Below are 19,923 nucleotides of genomic sequence, written 5' to 3'. Positions count from 1 at the left end.
TTCTGGCTGATGTTTTGGTCACTTTTGAATATTGGTTGTGCGTTCACACTCGTGGTAGCATGATATGAACTCTACAACCCACACAAGTGGCTCAGGTAGTGTAGCTCATCCAGGATGGCACATCAATGCGAGCTGTGGCAAGAAGGTTTGTTGTGTCTGTCAGCATAGCATCCAGAGGCTGGAGGCACTACCAGGAGACAGGTCAGTACACCAGGAGATGTGGAGGGGGCCGTAGGAGGGCATCAACCCAGCAGCATGACTGCTACCTCCGCCTTTGTGCAAGGAGGAACAGGAGGAGCACTGCCAGAGCCCTGCAAAATTACCTCCAGCAGGGCACAAATGTGCATGTGTCTGCACAGTTAGAAATCGACTACATGAGGATGGTCTGAGGGCCCGACGTCCACAGATGGGGGTTGTGCTCACAGCCCAACACCGTGCAGGATGCTTGGCATTTGTCACAGAACACCAGGATAGGCAAATTTGCCACTGGCGCCCTGTGCTCTTCACAGATGAAATCAGGTTCACACTGAGCACATGTGACAGATGTGACAGAGTCTGGAGATGCCGTGGAGAGCGATCTGCTGCCTGTAACATCCTTCAGCATGACCGGTTTGGCAGTGGATCAGTAATGGTGTGGAGTGGCATTTCTTTGGAGGGCCGCACAGCCATTCATGTGTTCGCCAGAGGTAGCCTAACTGCCATTAGGTACCGAGATGAGATCCTCAGACCCTTTGTGAGACCATATGCTGGTGCGGTTGGCCCTGGGTTCCTTCTAATGCAGGACAATACCAGACCTCATGTGGCTGGAGTGTGTCAGCAGTTCCTGCAAGATGAAGGCAATGAAGCTATGGACTGGCTCGCCCGTTTCCCAGACCTGAATCCGATTGAGCACATCTGGGACATGACATCTTGCTCCATCCACCAACGTCACGTTGCACCACAGACTGTCCAGGAGTTGGCAGATGTTTTAGTCCTGGTCTGGGTGGAGATCCTTCAGGAGACCATCCGCTGCCTCATCAGGAGCATGCCCAGGCATTGTAGAGTAGGGAGGTCATACAGGCACGTGGAGGCCACACACAATACTGAGCATATTTTCCTTGTCAGGAGGCATTTACACTGAAGTTGGATCAGCCTGTAATTTGATTTTCCACTTTGATTTTGAGTATCATTCCAAATCCAGACCTCCATGGGATATTCATTTTGAATTGTTATGCTTTATTGTTCTGAATACATTCCACTAAGCGATGAATAAAAATTTGCAGCTGGAATATTTCATTCAGAGCTATCTAGGATGTGGTATTTTAGTGTTCCCCTTATTTTTGTGAACAGTGTATATATACTACACTGCATTTATAAGCATCACACAAACCAATATGTATCAGTTACAACATTTTAGAGCACTCATTCTGCTTGTTTTAATAATCCAGTTGTACTAAGTGGACGTGTTTGTCTCTTTTTTTTTCAGGATGGTGCATACATAGTTTTGGGTATCCTTCTTCTTTTGAATCTGCAGGTGTTCTGTGTGACTGTCTCAATTGCTGTATTTGGTGGCCGAGCCCTGGATCAAATGCCATCAAATGTCCCTTCAGTAAGTCCACTATATGTACACATGCCATCGGAGTATCATTTACTTTTTTTCTACCAGCTTTAGGGTGCGATTTCAAGTTTCAAAGTACCTGGCAAGGATGATGTTCTGATACTCTTGATATGGTCTGCTACTTTCTCCCCTGGTGGCCCTGAGGTTTCTTCTCTTCATACTGCCCTGGCCATTGGCAAAATGCACAGTCCTATAACATTGGGGTAAAAATAAAATGCCTAAAAAGGTCACTGTTACTTGGGGGTCTTGTGAACATCAGAAGAAAAATAGATCTTTTTCTTTTTGCAGGCATTGCCTGTTGTTCCCCAGCAGTCATATTATTCTGAATTATTGTATTGAAAAGAGATGCTTTATTATTATTGACTGTGAAATGACACATGTCATTGTGAAAAATGTCCTCAAGAAATTGATGACATATGAACCATAAGAGATTAGAACATTTTTAAAGATTGAAAACCATGTTAAATTCAACGATGAACTGACACTAAGAATCTGGAAAAAATCATAAAAAACGTAGATTATCATGGCATTTCCTCTGTAAAAATAGTTTTGCCTATTTTTGCAGTTCAGGCATAGTCTGTAGTATAGTGTATAAATGAATAGCAAGGATCAAGTATATTCCAATGTTCATTTACATTTTTTTTTTTCAAATCTAACTCTGGCCACTATGAAAAGTTGTTACAAAATTATAATTATGTTTCTTTATTTTACCTGAGCTGATTCTACATTTTTTCTAATGCAATCAATGAAATTTCTCTTAAAATCAAATTTTACAATTTTAGTAAGGTATTCTGTTCTCTCAGTTTTCTTTATATAGTCCAGGATTGATTGTTATAACCCAAAGTGTTGACACAGTTCTTCCTAAGTTTACAAGACAGGCTAAAAGTGATGTTTTATGTGCAATTTCAGTAAAAGGGAACTTATCATTGTTACTGTCATTGAACCATGGTCAATATGAATCAAATTCTGACCACTTTATTGCAGCAATGTATGTTTTCCTCTGAAATGCTGCTGGGTTTCAGAGAAAACATAAATTATACATTAACCTATTAACCTGAAGATATGAGGTTAATCTGCAGGTTAATGGCGTTCTGAACCAGCCCGGTGTCGACACTAAGACCTGCTGCTGGAAGGTAAAACTTTATTCCCTCGTCAGCGTCTGAGTTTCATTCTCTTCTCTATGTATAGGGAAAAGTAGCTGGAGCCGCGCTCCAGGCACTGACTGACAGCAGCTCATCATTAGGGCTGGCTGTCAGTCAGTGCCAGTTGTGCAGTTACAGGCATCACTCCCTATACACAGAGAGGTGACTGATTTTCATGCTAAGCTGCTTGATTTTATAATTAATGCCCTCAACTTAAATTCAGATGTAGTAACACTTAACTTTTCAGACAGCACAATACTTTACTAACATAGTCATTTATCTTGTTATCTGACAAATTATGGTTTGCAACAATACAGGAATACAGCACCAGAAGCACCATCAGTGCAGGAATACATAACCAATACCACCATCACAACAGAAATACAGCATCACAAACACCCCCAGTACAAGACTACATACCCAAAACCACCAACAGCACAGAAATAGGCATCACAACTGCTATCAGTGCAAGAATACATCACCAGAAGGACCAACTTTAAAGAAATATAGCATCACAACCACCATCAGTGCCAGAATGCTCCATCATTAGTATATGAATCCATCACTAAAATTAGTACAGTGACCAAATGCAAAATTAGGTTAGCACCATATGCAATTGTGTCACATGAATCTACAACTACCTGTATGTACTTAATAATGGTGAAGAGATACTGGGAGAGATGTTAGCAGTAGATATGAGCAAATAATGGAAAATTCTAATTTGTCTGTACTTCCGACCCCCAGAGCATAATAGCTGTAATATTTAAATAGTATAAAACCTTCTATGCTCATCTCACCACTCATCTCTCTTGACCCTGTGTTTCTCACCATTGCTTGTCCGGTCATTGTCACATTTTCAGATCATTGTCGGTGGTGCTGAAATCTCCAAGGCATCAGTCAACTTATAGTGCCCCTTCACACTTTCTACCCCAAACAGTCCAATCACACTTGCCCCTTGGCTGTTTATTTCTTCATACTATCCCCTCACAATTCCCCATGATACGAACTCCTCACATTCTCCACTTACACTGCCGCCTCAAACTTACTATCTTCTCACACTTCCACCCCATACTGTCTCCTCACACTTCCCCGCATAGTATGTCCTCACACTATTCTCACCCATACTATCTCCTCCTCCTTACCTCATACTGTCATCTAAGACCTCCCACCCAATACTGTCCTCTCACCCTATTTTATTCATACTGTCCCCTCAGGATACCTTTTCTATCTCCTCACATTTTCCCCCCATACTGTCCCCTCACACGATGTCCCCATACTATCCCCTCACATTACCTTCTACTGTCTTTTCACATTTCCGCCATACTGTCCCCCTCACAATCCCCATACTGTCTACTCACACTTTTTCCTTCTATATTACCAGTTTACACTGCCCTCATGCTGTCCACTCAGACTCCACCTTATACTCTCCCCTCAAATCATACTATCTCCCACACACTATTCACTCCATACTGCCTCCTCACTCTTCCCTGTATACTGTCCCCTCACACTCTCCCCCCAATACTGTCTGCTCACACTCTCCCCTGTTGTGAGTTCATTTTCCCCTTCACCATTGAGGTCTGATGAACTCCTTCTTCTGGTGAAGGAAGGTAGTGAGGCTGATTACCAAGCACCTGTGCAGGATGCTGATGACCGGGTGACTGGAATTGCTGACTGGATATAAGGTAGCCGACGCCGACGCCCTTCTGCCTTGCTGGTGATCTCTCTGAGGGTTTCTAGGAGACCAGTCTGATTCCTGCTCCTCAAAAGCTAAGTTTTCTGCTCTGCTTTTTGCATTTGTGTTTTGGTTTTGTTTTGCCTTGTTTTTCTGGATTTCTGCCATTCCCTGCAGGGGTGAGCTGAATTCCTTTTTGCTCTGTCTTCAGAAAATACCTGAGTACTGATATAGTCTTTTTGAAGCCTAGCGTCTTCAGGGCTTTTTTCCCTATCAGTCTGTTGGCTCTTGTTTTGATAGGGATTTGGCGGATTGCAGACAGCAGCTTTTCTATCCTTTCCTATTTAGTTAGCTTGGGCCCCATCATTTGCTCAGTCTATCTTTCTATCTGTGTGAGTGTTTTTTCATCTTGCTTCACCGTCATTATATGTTGGGTTCTGCCTGTTGCTTTGGGGTCTGCTCTGGGGCAGTTTAGATTTCCCTTTCTGTCTTTAGGCTATGTAGTTCTCCGGCTGTGATCGAGGGGTCTAGGGCACCGTAGGAACCCCCCACGGCTACTGCTAGTTGTTGTTGATAGGTTCAGGGGTCTGCAATCCGATAGCTGCCAACTTCTCTGGTTTTCTGGACTTAGCTAGTATTTTTGTTTTTGCCTCCTATGGTGACTCATTCATAACACTCCCCCCCATACTATCTAGTCAAACTACTCTAAGGGTCCCGTCACACACAGTGATCTCGCTAGCGAGATCGCTGATTTTGTGACACATCAGCGATCTCGCCAGCGAGATCGCTGTGTGTGATGGGGATCAGCGACCGGCCCCCTTGCTGGTTATCGCTGATCGTGATCGAGCGGCCTGGGTGTTTTTCCATTGCTGCTCTCCCGCTGCCCAGCATGCATCGCTGTGTGTAGCAGCGAGAGACCAGCTATCAGCGACGCTGGACGCTGGTTTCCAAGGTAAACGTCGGGTATCGAGGAGCCGCGGCTCCTGGATACCCACTGTTTACCTTGGAAACCGGCGTACATGCTGGTTTCCAAGGTAAATAACGGGTATCCAGGAGCCGCGACTCCTGGATACCCGACGTTTACATTAGAAACCAGCGTCCAGCATCGCTGGTCCTGATCGCTGGGGCTGTCTAACGATGTCCCAGCGATCCCATCCATGTCGGATCGTTGGTGGGATCGCTGGGACATCATTATGTGTGATGGGGGCTTAACTCATACTGTCATCTCACAAGATCCCCCACCCAATAAAACTCCTGTTTCTTCAGCTCCATTAAAACAAGTCACTCACTGCTATTCACCTCCCATGCAGGTGTGATGTAAGCAGCCAGATTAGGTGTCTAGAACACACTACTAATGTCATCTTGAACCTGTAAAGCGTCTGTCACACACACCGATCTCGCTAGCGAGATCGCTGCTGAGTCACAAGTTTTGTGATGCAACGGCGATCTTACCAGCGAGATCGCTGTGTGTGACACTTATCAGCGACCGGCCCCCCTGCCGGGTATCGTTGATCGTCCTTGAATTGCCTGGACATTTTTTTGATCGCTGGTCTCCCGCTGGCCAGCACGCATCGCTGCGTGTGGCAGGCGGGAGACCAGCAATCAGCGACGCTGGAGCTGGTAACCAAGGTAAACATCGGGTTTCTAAGCGCCTCGCGGTGCTTAGATACCCGAAGTGTACCTTGGTTACCAGCTCCCTACACCAGCGCGCTGGTTTCTAACATACACAGCGGCTAACTAAGCGACGTGCGTCGCTTGTTACCCGCGTGTCGCTGTCCTGATCGCTAGTGAAGCTGCCTGTTTGGCAGCTCACCAGCGATCATGTAGCGACACACCAGCGATCCTGACAAAGGTCATATCATTGTCAGGATTGCTGGTGCGTCGCTATGTGTGCCGGGGCCCTAACTGCCATAGATCAGAGCTTCAATTGTACTCAAGTACAAAATACACAAGTACTATTGAGTGCAGAGAGCTGATATTTTGCATGTTCCCTGAGCTGGCTGTCAGTTTGACAGCTTGGAGAGTGGCGAAATCCCACTCCGGGGAGTGGAAAATGACCCTAGTTATGCCTCATGAAAAAACGCCAAGAAGCTATGTGTCTTTGTTGACTAGGTCTGAAGATCTTAAAGCACAACTTTATCACATAAAATTTGTGACACTAATCAAATTTGAAGGGCCAAAATGAAGGTTACCATATAAATGGGGTTATTGAAATAAATGTCACATAACCTTCTTTTGCAGTATGCTGACCTTTTTGATAACATTTGAGTCACCCAATTTTTGCAGATCCCTATAAATACACACATGAGAAACAGTGTATTAGTCTCCACCACTAGGGAAGAGTGGACCGGTTAGGCTGAGTTCAAAGGTGGCGTTTTTTACGCGTTTCCGCAGTGGTTTTAACCGCGCGATTTTGCCGCGAAAACGCGAAAAATAAGCATCCCATGCATTCCTATGGGATTCCGCAATGCTGTGCTAATGCTGCGGTTTTTTCGCATGAGGCTGTGCACACCATGCGAAAAGTAAGCAGAACAATTGCGGATGGTACCCACGGTCCAGAGGAGAAGAGACTGTCCTCCGGGCTTTGGGCACCATATTCCTGTAAAAAATAGAATTTAAAATAAAAAATATTGTTATTCTCACCTTCCGACGTCCCGCGCAGCCTTCCCGCCTCTCTCCACGCTCCCATTCCCAGTAATCCTTTGCGAAAATGCCCACAATGGCGTCCGTTCTCGCGGGATCGCGAAGTCTCGCGGTCATTCGCGCGACGTCATCGCGAATTACCGCGAGACGTTGCAATCCCGCGAGAACGTACGTCATCACGGACATTTTCGCAAAGGATTACTGGGAACGGCTGCGCGGGACGTCGGAAGGTAAGAATAACACCATTTTTTATTTTTTTTCCATTTTATCTTTTGCTACTGATGCTGCATAGGCGGCCTCAGTAGTAAAAAGTTGGTCACACTTGTCAAACACTGTGTTTGACGAGTGTGACCAACCTGTCAATCAGTTCTCCAAGCGATGCTACAGATCGCTTGGAAAACGCTGGCATTTTGCAAGCTTGCAAAATGCTTGTTTTTTCGCGGGAAAATCGCGGGAATTTAAATTGCGATTTTCCCGCGGAATGGAATTCGGAATTCTCGCAGTAATTTCCGCGAGAGTTCCGCTACGTGTGAACCCAGTCTTAAAGTTCAAGTTCATTGTCCAAAGTTCGGTTCAGATTCCAGAACTCTACCCGAACTTGTACCAGAATTCAAACCCCATATAACTCAATGGGGACCCGAATATTGCTGCTGTAAAATGGCTGAAGTAAATGCTAGGGGGCTTCAAAAGTATCTCTCTCTCTCTCTTCTCTATCCACTATCATAGAATTAGTGAAGTAATATAATCCATTTAAATAGCAATTATGGTTGTGTGACGGTGCAGCTTTTGTGGCAGTTTCCCAGTGTTTTAAGTGAAAGTTAGAAATAGATTCTGTTACAAGCAGAGTGCTATTGATATAACCCCTTCCCGACATCCGACGTACTATCCCGTCCGCGGTACCTGGGCCCGTATGACCGTGGACAGGATAGTACGTCCAGCCCTTTAATGCGATACAACGACTTAAATCGCGGTGATCGCATTAAAATTCTGATGCCATCTCACCTTAGGGAAGATGGTGTCGGCCTCCCAGGCTGCAATCCCGCCCCCCGGCATCCAGAGCACTGTAATTGGCTGTTCAATTCTGAACAGCCAATCGCAGCGTTTCTCATTGTTTCCGCCAATCGGAGCGGCTGAAACAATGAGGTCATAGGCTAGGATCGGAGTACCGATGTACTCGATCCTAGAGCTGGTGCCTGGCACCGGCAAAAAGCCCTCGGATTGGCATGATCGCAGATCTAATCGATCGCGTCAATCGCAGGGCACAGCAGCGCTATATCGCCGCTGTGCCCTGCCAGTACCAGCCCGGATTGGTGCTGTATTAGCACCGATTCTAGGCCGGAGCCTAGTGCAGGGCCTGCAGGAGCTGGTTGGTGCGATCGATTAGATCGGCGATCATGCCAGCCACAGGGCACAGCTACTGTCATGCTGTGACCACTCTGTGCCCTGCTGGTGACCTGGCAATGACCTGCCTAGGAATCGGAGCTGTGAGCGATGTGACCGCTCTGTGACCTGTCTCTGACCTGCAGATGACCTATCTGACATCTCTGCAGGGGTCCTCATTCTAGCTGAGGATTTCTGCAGAGAGGTCAGACGCAGCAAGAGCTCCTGTGCTGGATATTGTGGTGCCACAATTTGTAGCATCACAATCCCTGCAGAAAAAAAGAAAGAAAAAAACGCCAACCATAAGTGTTCCTGATCCCTGATCCCCTGCCCCATCTATCTTCACCCCCATCTATCTTCATCCCCCCAATCCCCCCCATCCCCCTCTTTTTACCCCCTCCATCCCCCCTTTTGCGCCGCCGCCAAGCGTTAATCGGTGACGCAGTTCACTGATCAACACTCGTGCTAGCTTTTTTTCCTTAGCCCCCTTTGTGCCACCTCCGTACACACATCCCGCAGCAGCCGCAAAACTTGGATAAGTGACACATGTCACTTATCAAAGCTTGCGCCTGCCGTTTTTCATTTATTTCACCCCCCTTTGTACCACCTAACTACAACCCTAACTCATCCCTGCCCAATCTTTCTTCATCCACCCCAATCCCCCATCCCCCTATTTTTACCCCCCTCCACCCCACTTTTGCGCCGCCTCCGTGCACAGCCACCGAGCATTGATCGGTGACGCAGTTCACCGATCAACACTCGTGCTCGCTTTTTTTCCTTAGCTCCCTTTGCGCCACCTCCGTACACACATCCCGCAGCCGAAAAACTTGGATAAGTGTCCTCCTTTCCTGGGAGTGAGTGGGAAAATTGTGTGGGATTTGGTGCACCCACTGCTGGATAAAGGTTATCACTTCTACACTGATAACTTTCATACCAGCGTCCCACTCTACAAATCCCTCTCTGAGCGAGGTACGCAGCCTGTGGTACTGTCCGCAAAAATCAGAGAGGCCTCCCGAAGACGCTACTTGGGCAGATGCTCTGAAAAGGTGAGAGCAGAGCCCAATGTAGCAACCACCTGCTGGTGGTCAAGTACAAGGAAAAGAGGGATGTCCATCTCTTGACCACCATACATGGTGATGGCAGTACCCTCTGCACTGTACAGGGTACCTCTACACAGGTCCACAAACCGACCTGTGTAGTTGCGTACAGCAAAAACATGGGGGGGCATTGATCTCTCCGATCAACTCCTCCAACCGTACAATGCATTGAGGAAGGCCAAGGTGTGGTATAAAAAGCTGGCCGTGCACATCGTCCAAATGGTAATGCTCAACGCATTCCTGCTGTCACAATGTGCACACCACACCGATACGTCATACCTTCATTTCCAGGAGATAGTGGTTAAGGCCCTGATGTTTAGCGCTCAGGAAAGAGCGGGCCCCAGTACTTCTGGAACTGAAGGTGCTCATATTGTACCAGGTCAGCATTTTCCAGGGGTGGTCCTGCCAACCCAAAGAAAAGGTAAGCCGCAAAATAGGTGTTGAGTGTGTTACAAAAGGAATACGCAGGGACACCATTTATCAATGGGACACCTGCCACAAAAAACCTGGCCTGAGTATGAAGAATTGCTTCAAATTGTACCACACCTCAATGCACTACTAATTTACATTAGATTAGTTGGGGGCACATCTAGATTTGTTCTTTGGGGGGTCTAGTATCTAGTATACTAGCACATCAGGGGCTTTGCAAACGGAACATGACGCCAGCAGACGATCAAATTCTGCATTCCAAAGCCCGACATGTGCCTACACAGTTTTTTCCCACATGTGGGGTACCAGAGTACTCAAGACAAATTGGACAATGACTTTTGGGATCCAATTTCTCCTGTTACTCTTGGGAAAATTAAAAATTGGGGACTAAATGATCATTTATGTGGGAACAAAATAGGATTTTATATTTTAACGCCCGGGCATAATAAACTTTAGCGAAACACTGGGGGGGTTCAAAGTGCTCACCACACATCTAGATAAGTTCCGTATGGGGTCTAGTTTCCAAAATGGGGTCACTTATGGGGGGTTTCTATTGTTTAGGCACATCAAGGACTCTGCAAATGGAACATGACGCCCGCACACCATTCCATCAAAGTCTGCATTCCAAAACGTCATTACTTCCCTTTCGAACCCTGCCGTGTGCCCAAACAGTAGTTTTCTCCCACATGTGGGGTACCAGCATACTCAGGACAAATTGGACAACAACTTTTAGGGTCTAATTTCTCCTGTTACTTGGGAAAATTAAAAATTGGGGACTAAGAAATCAATTTTATGGAAAAAAAAATTTTCACGCCCGAGCATTATAAACTTTAGCGAAACACTGGGGGGTTCGAGTGCTCACCACACATCTAGATAAGTTCCTTGTGGGGTCTAGTTTCCAAAATGGGGTCACTTGTGGGAGTTTCCACTGTTTAGGCACATCAGACGCTCGTCAAAAGCGACATGGCGTCCAATCTCAATTCCAGCCAATTTTAGGTTGAAAAAGTCAAACGGCGCTCCTTCCCTTCTGAGCCCTGCCATGTGCCCAAACAGTGGTTTCCCCCCACATATTGGGTATCAGCGTACTCAGGACAAATTGGACAACAACTTTTGGGGTCCAATTTCTCCTGTTACCCTTGGGAAAATAAAAAAATTGATGCTAAATGATCATTTTTGTGACTAAAAAGTTAAATGTTCATTTTTTTCCTTCCACGTTGCTTCTGCTCCTATGAAGCACCTGAAGGGTTAAAAATCTTCTTGAATGTAATTTTGAGTAGCTTGAGGGGTGCAGTTTTTAGAATGGTGTCACTTTTGGGTATTTTCTGCCATATAGACCCCTCAAAGTGACTTCAAATGTGAGGTGGTCCCTAACAAAATGGTTTTGTAAGTTTTTTTGTAAAAATGAGAAATCGCTGGTCAACTTTTAAGTCTTATAACTTCCTAACGAAAAAAAATGTTGTTTCCCAAATTGTGCTGATGTAAAGTAGACATGTGGGAAATGTTATTTAGCAACTATTTTGTGTCACATATTTCTCTGTTTTAAGGGCATAAAAATTAAAAGTTTGAAAATTGCAAAATTTTCAAAATTTTCGCCATATTTCTGTTATTTTCATAAATAAACGCAAGTTATAGCGAAAAAATTTTACCACTAAAGTGAAGTACAATATGTCACGAGAAAACATTCTCAGAATTGCCTAGATCCGTTGAAGCGTTCCAGAGTTAACGTGCAATCCACCCTTGGGGGTAAAGGGGTTAAACTGCAATGTGTGCCAATGGACAACCACACATAAGGCCGGGGTCACACTGGCGATTAAACAGATGAATGCAATGCGATAAAAAATCGCATTGCATTCGAACCCATGTTATTCTATGGGGCAGCTCACATCACGCGATTTTTTATCGCATCCGATCGTCGGACCGAGACAATCGCAGCATGCTGCGATTGTCACCGATTTTCGGATCGGATTCGACAATGCAAGTCTATGGATGTGATTAAAAATCGCATTGAAAACGCACCACACGTGTGAATTGCGATTAAATCGCAAGACTTCTCCTGGTCACAGGAAAGAGCATCAGGCATTGGCATTGGATGTCAATTTGATGCTTAGATGAAAATAAAATCGGTTCCACGCCGGAAAATGGGATGACAGACGGATCCCTGGACAAGAATTCTTTGGGCGATTTCGTACCGTTAAAATAGGACCGATTTTTTTATTCGCTGTGTGTGACTCCAGCCTAAGATTAGTAGCTCTACAGAACAAGAGTCTTTAACCCCTTCATGACCCAGCCTATTTTGACCTTAATGACCTGGCCATTTTTTGCAATTCTGACCAATGTCCCTTTATGAGGTAATAACTCAGGAACGCTTCAACGCATCCTAGCGATTCCGAGTTTGTTTTTTCATGACATATTGGGCTTCATGTTAGTGGTAAATTTAGGTCGATAATTTTTGCGTTTATTTGCGAAAAAAATGGAAATTTGGCGAAAATTTTGAAAATTTTGCAATTTTCAAATTTTGAATTTTTATTCTGTTAAACCAGAGAGTTATGTGACACAAAATAGTTACTAAATAACATTTCCCATATGTCTACTTTACATCAGCACAATTTTGGAAACATTTTTTTTTGTTAGGAAGTTATAAGGGTTAAAAGTTCTCATTTTTACAGCAAAATTTACAAAACCATTTTTTTTAGGGACCACCTCACATTTGAAGTCACTTTGAGGGGTCTATATGGCAGAAAATACCCAAAAGTGACACCATTCAAAAAACTGCACCCCTCAAGCTACTCAAAACTACATTCAAGAAGATTATTAACCCTTCAGGTGCTTCACAGGAACTAAAGCAACATGGAATGAAAAAATGGACATTTTAATTTTTCCAACCAAAATTTTCTTTTAGCATCAGTTTTTTCATTTTCACATGGGTAAGGCTGGTTTCACATTAGCGCATTTTCAGCGCGCGCACGGCCGGGGGTAGCTCCGCCCCCAAGCCGGCTCTCTGCCCGGCGTGCCCGCCCCTTCCTTGTAGCGCCGCCTCCTAGCGGACAGCGGCGCCTGCGATCGGCGCACCCTATCTTTAGCATAGGGTGCGCCGATCGTGCGCAGGCCGTGCGCTAGTTGCACTTTGACCTGCGCTGCGCACTTTTGACGGTGCGCCGTGCGCGCCAAAATCCGAAAAGTTTGATTTTGGCGCGCACGGCGCACCGTCAAAAGTGCGCAGCGCAGGTCAAAGCGCAACTAGCGCACGGCCTGCGCACGATCGGCGCACCCTATGCTAAAGATAGGGTGCGCCGATCGCAGGCGCCGCTGTCCGCTAGGAGGCGGCGCTACAAGGAAGGGGCGGGCACGCCGGGCAGAGAGCCGGCTCGGGGGCGGAGCTACCCCCGGCCGTGCGCGCGCTGAAAATGCGCTAATGTGAAACCAGCCTTACAGGATAAAATGTATCCTAAAATTTGTTGGGCAATTTCTCCTGAGTACACCGATACCTCATATGTGGTCATAAACCACTGTTTGGGCACACGGCAGGGCTCAGAAGGCAAGAAGCGCCATTTTACTTTTTGAATGGAAAATATGCTTGAATATTTAGCGGTTGCCATGTCGCGTTTGGAGAGCACCTGTGTGCCTAAACATTGGAGCTCCCTAACAAGTGACCCCATGTTGGAAACTAGACCCTCCAAGGAACTTATCTAGATGCATAGTGAGCACTTTGAACCCCCAGGTGATTCACAAATTGATCCGTAAAAAAAAGGTACTTTTTTTCACAAAAATTTTATTTAGCCTCAGTTTTTTCATTTTCACATGGGCAACAGGATAAAATGGATCCTAAAAAATTTGTTGGGCAATTTCTCCTGAGTACATCAATATCTCATATGTGGTCATAAACCACTGTTTGGGCGCACGGCAGGGCCCGGAAGGGAAGGAGCGCCATGTGACTTTTTGATTGGAAAATTAGCTCCAATCGTTAGCGGACACCATGTCGCATTTGGAGAGCCCCTGTGTGCCTAAACATTGGAGCTCCCCCACAAGTGACCCTATTTTGGAAACTAGACCCCCGAAGGAACTTATCTAGATGTGTGGTGAGCACTTTGAACCCCCAAGTGCTTCACAGAAGTTTATAACGCAGAGCAGTGAAAATAAATTTTTTAGCCTGCTATTTTTTATTTTCACAAGGCTAACGGGAGAAATTGAACCACAAACGTTGTTGTGCAATTTGTCCTGAGTACACTGATACCCCATATGTGGGGGGGAACCACTGTTTGGGAGCACGGGAGAGCTCAGAAGGGAAGGAGCGCCATTTTGGAATGCAGACTTTGATGGAATGTTCTGCGGGCGTCATGTTGCGTTTGCAGAACCCCTATGTGTCTAAACAGTAGAAACCCCCACAAGTGACCCCATATTGGAAACTAGAACCCCCAAGGAGCTTATCTAGATGTGTAGTGAGCACTCTGAATCCTCAAGTGCTTCACAGAAGTTTATAAATGCAGAGCCATGAAAATAAAAAATATTTTTTTTTCCTCAAAAATGATTTTTTAGCCCGCTATTTTTTATTTTCCCAAGGGTAACAGGATAAATTGGACCCCAAAAGTTGTTGTCCAGTTTGTCCTGAGTACACTGGTACCCCATATGTGGGGGGAAACCACTGTTTGAGCGCACGGCATGGCTCAGAAGGGAAGGAGCGTCATTTGACTTTTTGAATGGAAAATTAGCTCCAATCGTTAGCGGACACCATGTCGTGTTTGCAGAGCCCCTGTGTGCGTAAACTTTGGAGCTCCCCCACAAATGACCCCATTTTGGAAACTAGACCCCCTAAGGAACTTATCTAGATGCATAGTGAGCACTTTGAACCCCCAGGTGCTACACAGAAGTTTATAACGCAGAGCTGTGATGTGCCTAAACAGTGGAAACCCCTCAATTCTATCTCCAACCCTAACCCCAACACACCCCTAACGCTAATCCCAACCCTAATCATAACCCTAACCACAACACTAATCCCAACACACCCCTAACGAAATCCCAACTCTAACCCTAACCACAAGCCTAACCGTAATCCCAACCCCAACCCAACCCTAATCCCAATTCCAACTCTAACCGTAATTCCAACCCTAACCCTAATTCCAACCCTAACCCTAATTCCAACCCTAACCCTAAGTCCAACCCTAACCCTAAGTCCAACCCTAACCCTAAGTCCAACCCTAACCCTAAGTCCAACCCTAACCCTAAGTCCAACCCTAACCCTAAGTCCAACCCTAACCCTAATTCCAACCCTAGCCCTAACCCTAGCCCTAACCCTAGCCCTAGCCCTAATGGAAAAATAAAAAAATATATTTTTTTAATTTTATTATTTGTCCCTACCTATGGGGGTGATAAGGGGGGCGGTGATTTACTTTTTTTTTCATTTTGATCACTATGAAAGTTTATCATAGTGATCAAAATAAATGAATGAATCTGCAGCGTTGCAGATTCGATTCGGCGCACTGCGCATGCGCCCGCCATCTTCCAAGATGGCGGCGCCCATGACGCTGGACGGCGGGACACCGGGACAGATAGCGGGAGGTCGGAGGCACAAAGGAGGGTGAGAGGGGGTGATCGGAGGGGTGATTGGAGGACTGGGGGGCGGAGGGAAGGCGGGGGGGCATATTATGACGGCGGCTGCCGATCGGTGCCATCAGACGGTGGCGGCAGCCGATCGGTGCCGTCAGTCGGTGTGGGGGGGTCGGGTCTCGGTGTCCAGCCATGTCCGATGCTATTTCAGCATCGGCCATGGCTGGATTGTAATATTTCACCAATTTTCATTGGTGAAATATTACAATCGCTCTGATTGGCAGTTTCCCTTTTAAAAGCCAATCAGAGCGATCGTAGGCACGTGGGGGCTAAGTCACACCCCCAGGTGTTAACTCTGAAGGGTCCTTTGTGTGCGAGTCGAGTGACCTTTCAGTGACCCCGGTCACCCGACCCGCAGGGGGGCTATTTATAGCATGACGCCTACGTAAGCGTCATAGGTCGTTTGGGCACGACTTTTCATGACGCCTACGTAGGCGTCATGGGTCGTGAAGGGGTTAAAGAGGTTGTCCAGTTAGAAAATATTGATTATGTACTCTGTCCTACGGATATGCAATCCCATCAATATAATTTTGTAAGGGATCTTACACCCTATACCACCAATCATCAGCCGTTACAAGCTCCGGTGGTGGTCAGATGTAAACACATCAGCACAGCTACATTCAATCTGTATTGGCTGCTGCTGAGTGCTGCAGAACAGCTCCTAATCTAGAAATCTAATTCAAGAGACTATAGGGTGTTCTGCCTTTGCTTACCATGGAAAAGAAGTGCTAAATACGTTCTAATGTATTTTATTATTTTATCATCTGTACTGCATTTTGAAACTTATGCACTTAGGATGCTAACCTTTGTTCAATAACCCATTATCACTTTTATCATTACAGATGTTTGTGATTCAGAATGTGGTCCCAGGGCCTCCATCTGCCTATCCACCAAACACTTCAGGGTTCCCTGCTCAGCCTAATCTGTATACTCAAAAATGAAGATGGTGTCAAAATACAGACTACTGACCTTTTTACTGTTTTTCAAAAAGAAGATTCAGAGATTGTCTGTAAAATAAACATATTTTGGTTGAACTAACTGCTTTAATTTCATTAATGTGAAAAATAGAAAAGTATTTGTTATTTTGCCATACTATTCCATTCATAAGTGACGTTAAGAAATGAACAATATTTGGATGTCCTAGATAAAGTATGCAATTATTCATCATAAGTTGATATCAACTTAAGTATTTATACATCACAATCAGGTATTATAACTAGGCATAGGAGGGCAGGTGCCTAGAATAGAAGGGAGGAAGGGGCGACGCTTTGCAGAGAAATTAGTAATTTATTTCCTTCCTCTCAAAGTAAGTGCTGTCTCCAGATTAATGTCTAAATATCTGGTCAAATATCAGTCTGGTTTACTACAAGAAGTCTGAGAGGGACCTAGCTCTGGTAGCAAGATGCTATGAGACTGAATTTCAACACCCAGTCCTGCCCTGAAAACAGTGGAGCTTAGAAATGTGTGAATTAGTAGGCAGCTGATAAGTCGTATACCTCCCAACTTTTGAAGAAGAGAATGAGGGATACATTATGTGGAGCTCAAATTTACCATTTCTTTCTACCCTGGCAGGAGAAGATGTCAGAGGGGTGCTGACAGTGAGGGAAATTCAGGAGATATCCAAGACTGCAGGGCGTAGACCTAAATCCGGTACTGTACTGTCTGCATTCGATCAATTCACGGGACTCCGGTCCAGTGTCTAGGTCAGTGCTACCTGGTGGCTTGTTGGGAGTTTATGAATCTCTTATCTTCCAGCATCCCTGGCACAGCTTTTGATTAGTCAGGGCTCATGCAACATCATCTGTGCTTACTGCTCATCTCTAGTTGAGACCTGTGGATTTATTTTTCGTTCATTTGTAATGTTGCCTAGGGTGGTAGTCGTATTCGAGTGTCATGAGTTCGACACCCCGGTATGCTACAAAAATCAGGCACCTGTTTGCAGTGTATGTGTTGCTATTGTGGCTGTGGACACTTCTTGTGCCCTCGGGTCTGCCATGCTTAACGTGGACGAGGTTCCCCATAAATAACCCCACGAACTGGAGACCACAACGGTGTGTAAAAGCAAGTTTAACTTTACTGTTCGTTCCATGGATCCACAAAGCACAGCAGGAGAAACAGACATCTTTCTTTAGGTTGCAGTACAGAGACATCTCTTCAACAAACATTTTTCGACGGAGCAAGTGTTGAAACGTCTCATTAGCGGAGTTAGGAGTTTTCAAGCTTCCTCAACAGCTATATGGGTCGCCCTCCCAGGGCTGTGGGGTACTCGGTACCGGGCCGGTATCAGTGGGATGTGTCACAGCAGCAGTGACGCAGTCCATGGCCCTGGGCGCCCAAACCAATAGCGGTTGCGGTTTGTAGTGTAATAGTTCGTGACGCTACCCCGTGGTATTCGGCAAGTTTGATGTTAGGCCGACGCTGCATGCAGATCCTCTGGGGCTGGTGGTGTGTTGCAGCATAGATGGTGTAGCTCCCCACAGGTGAAGCTGTAGCCCCAGGGCAGTGTAATATTAATAGATGAGGAGAGGCACAGGTGGTGTAGGAGCTGGTACCCAGATGTAGTGGTACTGAGGGTGTAGGCACGATAATGAATGGAGGACACCAGGGTCTGTAGTTCCAACGCTTTACTCACAGTCAGTAGGGCACACAGGTGCCAGCCTCCGTGCTGTGTCTTCCGGGTCAGAGACTCAATCAACCCCCAGGCAAGATGGAAGGCTCCTCTCCAACACTCCACCAACATGTACCTTTCTGAACGTCTCTTCTATTGCGCCTTTAAGTGTGAAGATCTCCTAGCACTAAGTTACGCTGGAGTTCCTCCTTACAGATGTTACTGTGTTCTCTACTCGTATGGAAGACAGCTGTAGCCTGCTTCAGGGACTCCCTTCTCCTGAGTCCCGGCTTTCTATACAGATGCTGTTGTGCCCCAAGTCTTAGATGGGAGTAGTGCATTTACAGCCAACTACTCCACCGGTGTCTGCTGCAGAACCATAAGTGTCCATACAACCTCGGGGACCGGGCCCCGGCCTTGCGCTGAGTACCTATAGGCAGGGTTCCTCTTCCAACCCACTTCTCCTCACTGTTCTCTACTCCTTCGTTCCGTACTTGACTCTCTTTCTTATGGAATCTTAGGTTACAGTTCTTCGTCCTTCTCCTTTCTCTCCTTTCCCGTGCCAGCTGGCTCAGGTCACTGAGGCAGCTGCAGCACTCCTTCCTCCATCCCTTCTTCCAGGGATCCCCACTCCTCTCCAAGTGGCTTCCTTCTCCTAATTTCCTAGGGGACTGCTCTCGCAGACTGCCCCCGCAGACTGACCTGTAATTCTAAACCTTCCCAGTCTTTTATGTATTCTAACTCCACCCACCTCCCAGCATGTCCAGTGTTCCAAGCAGGGAACCACCAAAGGTGCTCTGCTACTCTCTAAGTACAGAGCCGCTTGTGGCTGTGCAGAACTACCCTGTGTGTGTGTGTGGGGTGCGGGTGTTGGAGCGTGGAAAGGAGTTCTCACGTTACCTGAATGGTGGGGCACTACACCTTAGGAGAAGGTGCAGTACCTCTGTGGCAACTGAGCCTCAGGGGCGCCACATACCTCTTCAGCTGCTTCTTCCTACTTTCACTAGCTTAAGCCACTTTCAGGAACTGCATAAATGAAGCGCCTGTGGTCAATGTCTTTACTGTACATGTCCCCAGTCTCGCTGAATAGTCTCTTCTTAGACCTACAAGCCTTGAATGACACATTAAGTTTCCAGAGTCTCACGGGGTCTCTCACAAGTTGCTGAACAAGAGTTCCCTTCCCAAACTCACCTGCTAGGGGTATTCCACAGTCGCCATTCGAGCTCTTCTCCTTAGTCATTTTCCTTCTTTGTCTGTCTGTTTCTCTGTTCTCTTCTTCCACCCACACACACACACACACTCTCTCCAGTGTAGATCACCTTGACCATAGGAGTGTCCTAACTTCTTTCCTTGTCTGATCTGTCACCACAGTGACGCGGTCCCACCATGAGTGAACCAATACAGCTGATCAGGTGATGGATTTTTTACTCCTGATTGGACTCTTTTGTGTATATTAACATCTCTTATGGACCTTACATACCCTTTCAGAGGAAGCGACTAGCAAAATTACGTTAGATTGTCCAGGCTGATAAATTATATTTGGATATGCAATACAGTGCTGTGCAAATTAATTGGGACAAAGCAATTTTTTAAGAAAAATTGTAAACTGGTTACCAGTCAGTGATTCAAACCAGTTTTAACTGCTTTGAACAGGTATGAGTGCCTTTTCAAAGCAGTTAAAACTGGTTTGAATCACTGACTGGTAACCAACTTGCGATTTTACTTAAAAAAAAAAAAAAAGCTTTGTCCCAATT

The 19,923-nt window shown here is 45.9% G+C and overlaps 1 protein-coding gene across 2 annotated transcripts in view; it reads left to right on the top strand.

Annotated features, from left to right (window-relative positions):
• Nucleotides 1-16,599, top strand: part of LOC141069328 (membrane-spanning 4-domains subfamily A member 4A-like) — a 111,464-nt gene extending 94,865 nt beyond the window's left edge. For both annotated transcript variants that reach the window (XM_073558792.1, XM_073558793.1), the window contains exons 6-7: nucleotides 1,466-1,588; nucleotides 16,404-16,599. In XM_073558792.1, the coding sequence (XP_073414893.1) occupies nucleotides 1,466-1,588; nucleotides 16,404-16,502 (222 nt within the window). In that variant the 3' untranslated portion in view covers nucleotides 16,503-16,599. The remainder of the gene's footprint in view (nucleotides 1-1,465; nucleotides 1,589-16,403) is intronic.
• Nucleotides 16,600-19,923: the final 3,324 nt, after the last annotated feature.

This window comes from Dendrobates tinctorius, unplaced genomic scaffold, assembly GCF_039654945.1.
Source record: "Dendrobates tinctorius isolate UK_male_01 unplaced genomic scaffold, ASM3965494v1 ptg000258l, whole genome shotgun sequence".
Classification (NCBI taxonomy): Eukaryota; Metazoa; Chordata; class Amphibia; order Anura; family Dendrobatidae; genus Dendrobates; species Dendrobates tinctorius.
This window is presented reverse-complemented; position numbering and strand designations above follow the sequence as displayed.